General features: G+C 40.5%; 1 protein-coding gene across 1 annotated transcript; it reads left to right on the top strand.

Moving 5' to 3' along the window:
* Nucleotides 1-10836: 10836 nt before the first annotated feature.
* On the top strand, nt 10837-11517 carry LOC148851641 (uncharacterized). Its single transcript, XM_088945698.1, has 2 exons — nt 10837-11131; nt 11192-11517. The coding sequence occupies exons 1-2, from the start codon at nt 10837-10839 to the stop codon at nt 11515-11517; spliced, it is 621 nt and encodes a 206-aa protein (XP_088801824.1).
* The last annotated feature ends 2375 nt before the right edge of the window (nt 11518-13892 follow it).

Raw genomic sequence — 13892 nt, 5'->3', positions numbered from 1 at the left:
CAGAAAAGACGGGCAGCATCGAGTAGGGCATTCTGCATTCATGGGAGGCTGATAACCATAGGGTGTACCACATGAGGACGGGCAGCACCTTCCTTTGGGCTTTGGCCATTGACCACAGCAACTGAACTGTTCTAGTCTACCCTTGCAGAGAGGGCATGTGCCCAAGAAGAAGAAGAGCAACACACGGCAATTTTGCAACGATACCCACCCAATTGGTAAAGGTATCCTACTGATTGAAAATGCCTTAGAAATCGGAATGCCCTTATCACAAGGGTAGACCAGAAGAAGCTGCTCTGGCCAATTGGAACCCAGTTCTCTATAATTGGGAAGAGATGTCAACTTTTGAGAATTGAAGCAAGTGCCTTGTATCTTTATACTCTGCCTTGTGAATTCATTCTTGGAGAGACTTATTCAAGTGTCTACTGGTTCGTTTTTGTGATGGGCAAAACATATTTACTTCTGGTTTTCTTTGTTTATGTGGGGTTTGAACTTTGATGGATGCACTGAATTCATCAACTTTATTCTATTGTGTGTTTATAAATAGAAATATCATAATTTTCTTTCTGTTTTTGAAACAGAGCCAGCGTCTGGGTGTGGTTCAAATTTTCTTTGATTTCATGCTTTCTTTGTCCTTACCAGGAAATACATTCAACACCTGTGTATAGTATTGATTTTCCTGCTTACTTCTATTTCCAAAATAATCTCTCTAGTCTAAAATCTTCACTGGGTTACAAACTGTAATTTCATGAAACAACCCATGTCCATTCCTTGAGTAGATTCCAATCTGAGGGTTTCAAAACGTATCATACCTGAGGAAATCCCCATTGCACTATTTTTCATATCTCTTCAAATAATTATTAAAAAATCCATTTTATCCAATTAATCTTTTTTTTTCCAAACCCAGAATACTTTATTCTTATTTTTCTGTTCTCCAATTATACTTTTTATCATTTAATGTGTTGTATATACCTTTTAGAATTGAGAAAAGGGCATATTGGTTCCAGGACGTATATGTATAAACCCATAAAGCCATTGATGATACTCATATTTCATATATACATATACTCTTAAAAGCAACCCCAACTCTCCATCCTATCTTCTTTTGATGCCATTGCTTTATTCCAATTCTAAGCTAAATTTATAAAGCTCCCAAGCAAACATTGCAGGTTTCATGGTGCACCGAGTGTTGGACCTGGGCCCACATACCTTGCTTGTGATCAATTGTGGTCAAATCTTATCTTATGGGTCAAGATATGGCCTAGATCCATCCCATGTCTCATCTGATTTTTAAAAGGATCGTGCTAAGCTCTGGGTCCATAGTGAACCCCAGATGTCCACCGTTGGATGTTGAGGTTGTACCCTGATTTCAAGATCAGATTAGTATTGTTAATGCTAAAAAAACAATTAAAAAACACTGAGGGTACTGAGTAGAGGAAGAAAAATATTGAATTTTGTTGGTACTTTTTGTCGTGGGTTTTCTTTGCAAGATCCGACGCTATAATTGCAAGACACAAAGGAGAAAAGAGATCTTCCCTTCCACGATCCCCGTTTAAAAGCTTTATCATAATATGATTGCATTGCAGACTCTTTGAAGGATGATGACTGATACTGTGTTGCAAAGACCCACCACTAGAAAACCCTTTAAATAGTTGACTTGGATCCCCAAGACAGGTTCCGTGATCCAACGGATAAGATTGAGATTGCTGCTCTACATGGGCTATGCATTTTGTGATGTTTTGGCCTTGTGGGTACTGATGGGGAACCAATCAACCAATAGTTACACCTAAATGGGCCCACCCAGGGAATCATCCGTTATTGGGTTTGTTGATTATCTTCTCAGTGGGTCCACTAATAGGCCCATTATCTCATAGGGCTTTTCTTCTTTTGGATTTTTATGATTTTTATTACAAACTTATGGGCCCCTGGAAAGAAGGGGAAAAGCTTGTTCCTGATGTGTTTGGCGCAGTAAGGCAGTGTACGATCTGATGTATCATTCATCATAGCCCGCTCTGTGATGTGTCTGCAACTTCTTTTATTTATGGAATCCCATTTTATATGATCAAAGTGGTTCATAGATCAGAACCGTACGTTGGGCTACTCCACAGTCCACACACACAACACTAATTGGAGAGAGAGAGAGAGAGAGAGAGAGTCACAGAGTCTCATCAGTCTGAGGATCCATCGCCTCGAACGATCTTTTCTCCATAAACAAGACCTTCTTTCTTACCGGAGGAACAACAATAATTGCAAATCGAGTTTGGTGGTCCTACTGCCATTGTTAATCAATCTTGTTCTTGGGCTTTTATGATGAGAGATGAACGGCTGGCAAACATGCACACAGTGAAAACATTTAATTGAAATTCTGCAGTTAGTAGTACCTATACTGTTATTATTGACCGCACTTATGGTCTATGAACCTTTAATAAAACTTTAGCGACACAAAGGGGTGTACTAATAATAACATTCCCTCATAAATAGGGTCTGGTGCCCGTCCGGCACTGAAGGCTGAAGCCCACCACTTTGGCCTGGTTTTGGGCATCTATACGTTCAAAGGAACTTGCCTCGAGATATTTGCATCCATAACACAGCTCTCGAGACATATTTGGATGGTTTGGATGATAAAGATCAGGCAAAATATTAATACTCCTGAGGACCCTTTGAACCGAAAAGAAGAAGAGAATCATTGGTAGAGAGCTGTCAGCCTTACTGTCTGTCTAGTGTTTAGGAGGTAACAACTTGGTGGGCTTGGCCCAAACCTAGCTCACCCAACTTGATATGGGTCTTGTGGGCTGGATTTTGATGACCATGTTGGTTTGGGGCTCAAAAACATCAACCTGGCTTAAAGGGCAAGTTGGGTTTTAATTCAAACTGTGTTGGACATTAAAGTAGCTCCTTTGTACTTGTACCCATGAGAAAGGCTTTGAAGGTCTAGTATTAGGAGTTTTTTCCCGTCTAAGTGTCGGCATTCTCTAATTAGATCTGAGTCATTTGCTGGTGGCTCCTACGCCCTAACCGTGTATACATTGGCCAGCTGGCAAGTTCATGGAACCTTGTGGGCACCCTATTTGCAACAGTTGAACTATAAAACCAAACTCGGTTAAACATGAAACAAACCTAGTAAGTTAGATTTGAACAGGACAGCTGATGCTAAACTTGGTATGTCCAAACTGTATCAACTGTGTCAAACATGGTGGGGATGCAGACAAGGCAACCTCTGTAAATGGGGTATGTGTCAACAGAAGACACAGTCAGCCTTCTACTAAGGCTGCCATTGAAGCAATTGGAAAGTAATTCACCTATCAAGTATCAACACAACAGCCCATCATGCACTGGCGTGCCTTGGTCTAATTTCTACAGTTTTGTGCCAAATTAAGTACTGTGGTCTTAAGAACTTAACCTGCATTATCCCCTCTTGCACACATTTCCCCATCAGCTCCTCTCCAGCATGCACTCCTCCAAAGGCTCAACCAGGACTCGGGAAGCATGAATAAGGAGGAATCTTGAAAAGCTAACTCCTTTCTGTTTGGTGAAACAATGACATATTGTAACTTTTGAAGAGAATACTTATTCATGGGTGGAAAAGAACTCCTGACTGAGTCAGGACTTTTGCTCGAACACGAACTCTTTTTAATTATGGCAAACAAAAAGGTAAAAAGTAGTTTGTTTTCTTGCTCTTCCTATTGTGATGTGGTGTTGTAGGCAATGTGGTAACAGCAACACTTGCCTTCTTTCATTTTCTGTTGATCTGATAATGAAACCAGAAGCCAATTACATGGTTTTATTATCACATGATAAGACCACGATGGATGGCGATCTTCACTTCTAACAAGTATCACTTTATAAAATGTTTTTTGTGTTTAGTGGGTTATTGGGTGAAAAACTGGTTGCCAGCTTCCATTAATGCATACCCTCATTATCCCATCTGTTTAGGCTGCATCCACCATTTTTACATCAGATGAAACACAGTCTGCTGTCATGGCTTCCAACTTTACTTAAAAGCTTCATTATTCTTATTACTTAAGCATTTGGGTTACCTATGTTTTTTTTTTTTTGTTTTTTTGTGTGTGGGGGAGGGTCATTAAGGCTGTGTTTGATTTGATAGAAATTAAAAGGGATGCAAATGCAGAAGAGTCCACAAAATTGTTGATTTATTCATTGGATTATAATTCATGCTTAGGCTTGCTGAAATGGGCTAAAGCTCTACTCTGCAATAGGAAGAGAGACTGCAGTATCCAGTAAAACACCATAAATACGGTTGAGCTCAGATTACAAAGAGTCCATCCCTCCCTCTCCCTTTCTCTCACACAGTCAGTCAGCATGTCGTCTATAGGAATCAATCAAATCACGTGAGCCACGTGGGGCCATGGTATTCATACCTTGACATGACCTTCATTTTGGATACGCTATTTTGTCCCTTTACCACTACAAAACAAACGGCTAGCCACCCTTTTTCTTTCCCGTATAAACTGAGACTGAGTGACTGAGACTCTCTCTCTCTCTCTCTCTCTCTCTCTCTCTCTCTCAATCTCTGATAGTCTGATGTATCAAAGTGAGCTGTGCACAGTGCATCCCCCAATTAAGGGACTCCCCTGCCAACCCACACGAATAGCAGGCAAGTAAACAAATCTCGTCCTTTCTTTCTCTACTCAAATACGTACTCCTGACTCTCTTTCCATCCAATCTTTTTAAAAGAAAACCACTATTGTTAATTGAAGAAGATCGGAGAGAGAGAGATTGGGATGACAAGTTTTTCTGTTGTGGGTCTGAAACAACAGTTTCAATTCCTTAGTCGGCCATTAATTGCAGGTGGGTCCATATATTCACCTAACCTGAAGACAGTAGGACACAACTCTTCCTTTTTTCTCCATCACTCCATCACACTCTCTTCTTTTTTTAATCTTTTCTTTTCTTGGTAACCCTTCTCCTTTCTATTGCCTTTTATCTGTTCTAAAGACCCGTTCAAAGCTTCTAAATCTTTTTCTATTACTAAGTACCAAAAACATTACTACTTGTAGCGTCTCTGATCTCATCAGCCCGACACACGCACATACTCTTGCAACCCTTGGCTAAAATCTATCTTATCTCCACCCAGCATTTAATTCTCTATGTTCCCACTCCTCCCCCCATTGTTTACTCCTCAAAACCTTCGGAAATAAGACTTCCCCATAACACCATCCAGCATTAACACATCAGCCACTACCATTTCTATATCCTCACTTCCTCTCTTTAGACGTTCATTTTTTAATTAGCAACCAAGTTCTCTCTCTCTCTCTCTCTCTCTCTCTCCCCTTCACCCTTGTTGTCTCCTTCTCTTCTTCTTGGTTTTCTTTCTTGCTCACTTTGTCAACCGTCTTGTATAGCCTCTTTGGTTATCTTTCTTTGGTTTGGTAAAATGGGTCTTCGTAGAAGAATTATGGTTCTATCGCTGTGGTTCTTGTTGGTGTTCATCTTGTTTGCTGGACAATGCCAAGGCTCAAGTAACACTCAAGTTTTTCAGAAGCCCAGGTCTCAGATTCAAGGCTACTTCTTTGGCTTCTTGCCTAAAGCCATGCCGATCCCACCTTCTGGTCCTTCAAAACAACACAACAACATCGGCTTACAGAATCGGCAATCACCATGAAGATGCGGATGAGGGAATTCATTCCAAAGAAAGCAGAAGATCTGGTTATTCCACGTCTCTTTTTCTTTCCTTCAAACATGAGGATGATGGGTGATGTAAATGGAGTTTTTGGGCGGGTTATTCTTTTCTTCCTTTATTTTAATTTCTTGAGCTCTGATGATGACAAGTTTGTTCTAGAATGTTTTACATGGGTATGTGGTCTGTCTCCTTACTCGAGGAGAATGGCTGGTTAGTTTTTAACCGCAATTTTTTTTTCTTTTTCTGGAGTGCAACAACAAACTGGGAGATAGTTACCACTTGACACAGATTCTAGGAATTTTCAGAACCTTTTTGGGGAAACTTTTGTAATTTGTATAGAGAAGAGATGACACATGCAACATTTTCAGTTGTATAAGAAGTTCAGAACCCTCAACTTTTTCCAAGTTTTCCTCTCTTCTTGTTTGAGACCCCACGATGGTCACCTAATTTTGTTAATCAGTCAACTTCCACTGATGGGTATTCTTTGTAATAAATTAATCAGTTATTATGGGTTCTTAATCTGAAATAATATTTAAACATTTGCATCATGGCACGTATAATTTATTACTTCGATTAATTACATCCCTCTCTTTATTCTCTCCTTCTTCCTTCCTGATGATGATGATGGTGTGAGCAGGTGAAATCCTTGTCACATGGTTAGCTACTGTTCTGTAATCTGTACTAGTCTGAAAATTATGCGTATAAGACCGGAGAAAATACAGAAATTTCGATAAGAGCCGTAGATTGCCATTAATGTTGGTGACGTGATCTCATGTATCATGTATTGTGCAGTCTTCTTTTCCTTCTAAAATGACACTTAATATTACTTTTGACAATCAGAATAAAGAGAGAAAAAAAAAATCCACAAGGCTCTGTAACCTAGTGGCTAGAGAGGTAATGTGTCATGTCTATAATATTCAAATTACTAGTTCATTATTGTTTTCTTAAATGTCACCCATTGGAAAATGGTGAAAGTTTCATGGAAAATATAGGCGTTTGCATTCAATGAGCCTCTCAAACAGAAATACCATTTCTATGATAGTTTTCTATTACCTCCAATGGATTTCAATAACTAATTTCTGATAAGATGCATAAATTCATTTAAAACATCCCAAATTCCAGGGTAGTATGAATGTGATGCTTCTCAGTCAAATATCATCAGTTCTGGGGCAATGTTTGCTTTGTTGAGCTCTCAATGGAGTTGCTCAGCCTTTATTAAATCGTTCTACCAGAATTAGATCCGCCATTGCTCCATTGAAAAGTTGGTTCAGTTCAGTCAATGGGTTCATAAATTTTCTGCATCATTAATTGAACCCCACAAGAAGACTAATCACTAATCTCGACTACCTTGAACGCAAAGCTATATTTTATATAAAGTAACTCCAATCAAATTGTGAGCCATGTATTGATAAAGGAATTAAGAATGAGTTAGTATGATATGATAACACATTAATTTATTACAGTAAGTATTCGTAGAGTTTTTTTTTAATGCTTTGTCTGTTCTAAAGGTTACAATACTTGGAAATTGTGATTGACTTGGCTGATGGGTCCACCAACTGTTAGAAAAGATCCAAAAGATGAAAATTATATAAACAAAGTAAAAGTACTTTCCAATAAGGAGTGTTGAGTAATTTAAAATCACACATTATAAGGGAATTTACAAGGATTTTGTCATATATTCCTAGAGAGAGTAGCACTGGCCATCCCAATTACATCTGAGATTTTGGAACCTTCCATGGAAATTTGGGATCTTTGCCTTGAAGTTCGTTGGACCACCATGTGAAGGTCTCCCTTGGTTGTCGGTAGGTAACACAGAAGATCCATATTTTTGTAAGGGTCTGTCAATTATTATATTTATTTTGGTTCCATGTGACCCTAATATGTCTCTGTTCTTCATTTACTACCCCCTATGAGAAAAATCCAATACAACCCTTTTCTTCAAATTTTTGTCTTGGAACTTTATTGACTTGGACCTAAGAGACTAATCTTAAGGTTCAGTTTGTTTGCAGCTCATATTCATTTGCACTGGTGTAAATGCATGGGATTGCAAATAGGTCAAGTGTAAATTTTGCCTCAGATCTGATTCTGTCTTATTTGTTTGTGCAAAAGTAAAATAAGTAAAATGAAGTGATCTCTGACTCTTTGCTCTATATGAAACAGAATGGAGATGGAAGGATTACTTGTTTGTGTTTGTGAATGAGGTAGGAAAGAGGAAGCAAAATAACACAGTCCCCACTTTATTTGTTTGTGGTGCAAGTTTTACACTAGTATTTGGGATGCAAAATTTGCACTGCAATAAATACAAATGAGACAAAAAAAAAAAAAAAAGCATACAAAATTTGTCAGGTAGAAGTACAAATCACAAACAAAAGGATGCAAACCGGGTGCAAATTTTTGAATGCCTTTAGTTTTGTATTTTATGCTCCAAGAATCCAACCTTTTCCATTTTTGAAAAGATTTGGAAACCATCATCATCAGTGGTAGAGTCCAAATGAGGGCCCATTAATACTCTTGACATCAAGTTGATGGCGCATTAGATGAATAACTTAAAATGCAAATTAAGCGCCGGATGGGAGTCTATAAATTAATCCACCAAAATTAAATTAATCTCAAGAGTCTGAAAGCATTGGAATTTGCATTGACCATAGTTTTAAACAAACAAAGAATGATGTCATGGCCCCCAAGCCGACTGTTTGGACCCACATCACAAATTAATCCAACTCCTACTAGGAATATGACAATGGTGTCCACTATGAAACTTGGGTCACTATAGGCCCATTAAATGCATGCAGCCCAGTAACTTACTATTCTGGACAATTCATTTATTGGCCCCCAAAAGTTCGCAAAGAAAATGAAGTCAGCACTCTGATGTTCCAACGAAAAAGATAAGGACAATGACGTATAAATGCATGCGGAAATTTAGAAGGGTTGAAAATCCCTGAGGTGGATTATTGAGGCAGTGGGCCATCAAAATCTAAGCCCACAACCATCTGCCTTAGAGTTTCACACAGAAACCGATTTTATCAACTGACCGATGACTTAATTAATTGAGCCCTTAGGTCACAAGCCATTTGGTGAATTGAAAGCTCGCTTTCACCTTTTAATTATGCTGTATAAAGCAAAACTAACGCTTCAGAAAGTCATGCTTGTAGGGGCAAAATAAATGCTCTAAAAACTCGATACAATAAGCCTAGATCAGATGAAGTCTCGATCATCTTCTGAAGTTGTCATGACAAGGTCTTTCCCCTTTCTATGCTTGTATAGGAGGATGGAACCTAATAAAAGAAAGATGTGGGTACAGTGCTCATTAAGGTGTGGAGACCTTCCAGGTTTATGATGATCATCATCTACATGCATTTCGAGTTTATGCTGCACCATGAGATAATATGAACAGTAGTTTGTGTGCTTTTAGCATTATAAACCATGAATTCAGCAAGTTTAGGTCATCCAAAGGATCAAAATGAAGACAGAATAGTTTGAGCTAGTATACACCAAAAGAATGAATCTGTTTACAAAAATTTCCCATGCATTAATTCAGTAGAAGTGACCCATGATTGGATTACTACACCAGCATGAATGCATTCAATGTAATGACCTTTTCCTCTTGGAGGTGCTGAGCAACTCGGCAGACACATGCAGTGCCAAAGTTGTGATCACGGGTTAAAGCCTGCAAAATCAAAATGATATTAAAAAAAAAAATAAAAAAAGACAGTTTCAACAATGAACCCCAAGTTTACAATTCATGTAAAGAGGTTCAAGTTTACAGATTCATGTAAAGACAAAAATTGGGTGTGGTAGTTTTCTATGAAATTGGGTTTAAAAATGTGAAGCCCCCTGAACAATTGAAGCAGTAGTAAAGCATGGAAAACTGCCAGGAATAGACTACTTGTTTTGATACTTCCCCCATCATCACTGTTTTCAATTGTAAATCCGAAGCTTATTACATGGCTAAACGACAGAAAGAATTTCAACAAAGTGGATGGAATGTCGTGGAAAAGAAACTTCGCAAAGAATGAGAGATTATTGTTATGCCCACTAAACTAAGATGGGGAATTCTAGTTGAAGGGACTAAAGAGAGGGGAATGAGATATCTATATATCATACACTACACATCATCGGCATTAATGTTTTCTATGTTCAAGGGACTCCAGACCCACCTTTTCCAACAAATCCCAGATTAAGGTCTTTCAGCTTGCAGGGTTTATGTATTGGCGTGAGCTGTAAAACTAGGGGATATCCCTTGAATTCAGGGATAAATCTCATCCTAAGTTTGTATGTAACTAGAAGAGGTAGAACCAGAATTTACATATAATTAGGAGAGGTGTATATATATATATATATATATATATATATATATATATATATATCATTCCCTGCAAAGGAAGAACAATAAGAAAAAGGAAGAAGAGTTTCTCATTCTACTCGAGTTATCATGGTATCAGAGCATACCAATCCGTGATAAACTCGATGACCTGATCGCTGCAAAATCTTGGTCGCCGACAGTGGCTCTATCCGCTGCTATTACTGCTGCAAATCCTGGTTGCTGCGAAATCTTGGTCATCAGGAGGTGACCAATGCTATCTCCGTTGCAGGTCCTGATCGCTGTGAAATCTTGGTCGCTGGCAGTGGCTCTATTCGTTGCTATTACCGCTACAAATCCTGGTCGCTGCGAAATCTTGGTCATCGGGAGGTGACCGCTGCTATCTTCGTTGCAGGTCCTGATCGCTGCAAAATCTTGGTCGCCGGGAGGTGACCGCTGCTATTACCGCTGCAAGTCCGGCGGTGGCTTTATCCGCTGCCATTACCGCTGCAACTTCGGCAGTGGATCTATCCAGAACTATCAATCCCACTGCGGACACCAGTGGTTGGCTACTATTACTGTCGTTGCAAGACCGACAGGTGCTCTGCTGCAATCTCACCGCCTCATCGTGGTCGATGGTGCTACTGCCGCTGCAACCCGCTGATATTGCCGCTGCGAACTCTTGCTAAGCGCAGCCCTCATCTCCTTCACATCAGAGCTGTGATTCCACCGTGGTCGTCGGTGGCTGACAACTGTTACTGCTGCTGCAATCCACCTGTCTCTTTGCGATCTGCAATGACCGAACACCGTTCCCCGACACTCAGCGTTGGAGGAGATTGCTGACTTCCTTCTACTACCGCAACGCCATCGGCAAGAACACCCTTCGACAGGCACAATCATGTCTGATTCGGAAACCTCAAATCCGTTTGGAGAACAACGGTCTACTCCTACTCTCACTGAATTGACCACCGGAATGACTGAACTCCTACACAGACCGATCTCAACTGCAGAAACCTCTGCCACTCAGATCAGTATTAAGTTGGATGGCACCAACTATGCCCTTTGGTCCCAAGTTGTTGAGATGTATATCTCTGACAGAGACAAACTGGGATATATTAATGGCGAATTTCCTCAGCCTCCACAGACTGACCCAACCTTTCGAAGGTGGCGCACCGACAACGCTATTGTCAAAGGTTGGTTAATTAACTCCATGGACGTATCCTTGATTGGTAACTTTATTTGATTCTCTACAGCAAAGATGGTGTGGGATTCTATGGCTACTACGTACTTTGATGGCAGTGATACCTCGCAAGTATACGATCTCCGGCGCCATGTAACCCACTTGCGCCAGTCTGGAGGGTCTCTTGAAAAGTACTATAATGATCCCCAAGGATTGTGGAGAGAAATTGATTTTCACCATCCGAATCCAATGGAGTGTGCGGTGGATGTTCAACGGTACAATACTCTCCTTCAAGAGGAGAGAGTGTATATCTTCTTGGATGGCCTGAATGAAAAACTAGACAAGATTCGGGCAGATGTACTCCAAATGCATATGTTTCCCACTATTGAACAGGCTTAGGCACATGTTCGGAGAGAAGCTATCTGACAGAGGGTCATGATAACCGGCAACCATATTGAAACTCCTGGAGCAGTTTTGGCCTCTAAAGGTGTTAAGACTGGGCAACCTCCACCTCTTCAACGGGCTCTCTGCTTGCAAGCAGCGAAAAATCTGCTACGTCCTCTAAATCTCAAGCATCTTCTGGTGGTACTAAATGTTCTCATTGTGGCAACTCAAAGCATACCCGGGAGAACTGCTTCAAGATTCATGGTTATCCCGACTGGTGGCATGAACTCCAAGCTCGAAAACGCCAAGACAATGCTGAAACTAGTGGTAAGGCTGCAATAGTTACAACAGAATCTCAACTCTCATTCACACCACAGGGAGAAGTTCACCTCTCGAATTCAGGTAACAATCTTCCCAACAAGACCATTAATAACAAGGCATGGATACTTGACTCAGGAGCTACTGACCACATGACCTATGATGCTACTGATTTTTCAAAGACTTCACCACCAAGACGGACTACAATTGCTAATGCCAATGGGGCAATCTCTCAAGTCACAGGAGCAGGCACTGTGACCTTGTCACCTGCGATATCCTTGAAAAACACCTTGCTTGTTCCCTCGTTCTCCGATAAATTACTATATATTAGTCAAATCTCCTCTAATCTGAATTGTGTTGTGCTCATTTATCCCACTTTCTGTCTTCTTTAAGATATTCTCACCAAGGAGATAATTGGGCGTGGTACTAGGCGAGGGGGGCTCTACTACATGGATGATCTTAGCATGGGTCAAGCGCATCATACACATCATCAAAGTAGCACCAAGGAACAACAGATTTGGATTTGGCATCGCCGGTTAGGACATCCATCATTCAGTTATATGAGAAATTTATTTCTGGAGTTATTTTCAGATATACAACCACATGTTTTTCAATGTAACACTTGTATCCTAGCTAAGAGTCATAGAACCATCTATCCCTTAAGTATGAGTAAAAGTCAAGTTCCATTTGCTTTGATTCACTCGGATGTGTGGGGGCCATCCTTGGTGACTACAATTTATGGATTCCGATGGTTTGTAATCTTTGTTGATGACTGTACTCGCATGACATGGTTATATCTGCTAAAACATAAGATGAAGTGCTAATCGTCTTTCAATCCTTCCATATAATGGTGAAGATTCAATTCAAATCACAGATCCAGGTACTCTGGTCTGATAATGGCGGGGAATACATGAATCAACGGTTCCAAGATTATTTCTGGGTCCATGGATTACTTCATGAGACTTCATGCCCCCAAACTCCACAGCAGAATGGCATTGTTGAAAGGAAGAACCGGCACATACTCGAAACTGCCCATGCCCTATTACTTGGAGCACATGTACCTAACCGACATTGGGCTGATGTTGTTGCTACCACCGTGCACCTCCTTAACCAAATGCCATCACGGGTCAATTTAAAACACCATTACAAGCTCTTTCATCTCATGTCTCATTGTCCTCTATTTTGATGATTACACCTCAAGTTTTTGGCTGCGTGGCGTTTGTGCATCTACATCCAAACCAACGTACAAAACTGGATCCACAGGCAGCTCGATGCATATTCTTGTATTATGCGCTACACCAGAAAGGGTACCGATGTTATGACCCAGTCACCCACTGTACCTATGTTACCATGGATGTCACCTTTTTGGAAGTTGAAACCTTCTACTCTCCTTCCACAACCAATTCTTCTCTTCAGGGGGAGAGTTAGAGTGAAGAACTGAACTGGTTTTTACCCAACTGGCCGAATATGAGTGCTTCAACAGAAATGGTGGTCAATGAAGCAACCGGTAAGACACCTACAAAGACTACACCAGAATATCTACAGAAACCTCAATGTCGGCATCGCCGCCTCTACAAGCAGAAGAAGTAGAAACCCCAACCTCACCAGTACTGGAAAGCCCACCTCCTAAGGATATCCCGGAAGCACGTGATAGCATCCACGAGGTAACATCCCCTACCACACCTTCAAGCTCTAACGATACTTCGACTGGCTACACCTTACCTTTCAGGCATAATTGTGGCAAACCGCCAAACAGATATTCTCCAGATGTTGAGGATAGGAGGACAAAGTATCCAATTGCCAACTATGTATCAATGAAGAAACTCACCAAACCTCTAAAATCATTTGTGCAAGAATTGTCCTCTAATCATATTCCCACCAATGTCCAAGAAACTTTGACAAACCCGAAATGGACTCGAGCCATACAAGAAGAGATGGAGGCACTACTGAAGAACAAGGCATGGACTCTAGTCACCTTGCCTGAAGGGAAAAGACTAGTAGGGTGTAAATGGGTATTTTCCGTCAAATACAAGGTAAACGGGACAGTCGAGAGATACAAAGCAAAGCTGGTC

This window comes from Nelumbo lutea, chromosome 5, assembly GCF_056320005.1.
Source record: "Nelumbo lutea isolate HS-2025 chromosome 5, American lotus-T2T, whole genome shotgun sequence".
Lineage (NCBI taxonomy): Eukaryota > Viridiplantae > Streptophyta > Magnoliopsida > Proteales > Nelumbonaceae > Nelumbo > Nelumbo lutea.
This window is presented reverse-complemented; position numbering and strand designations above follow the sequence as displayed.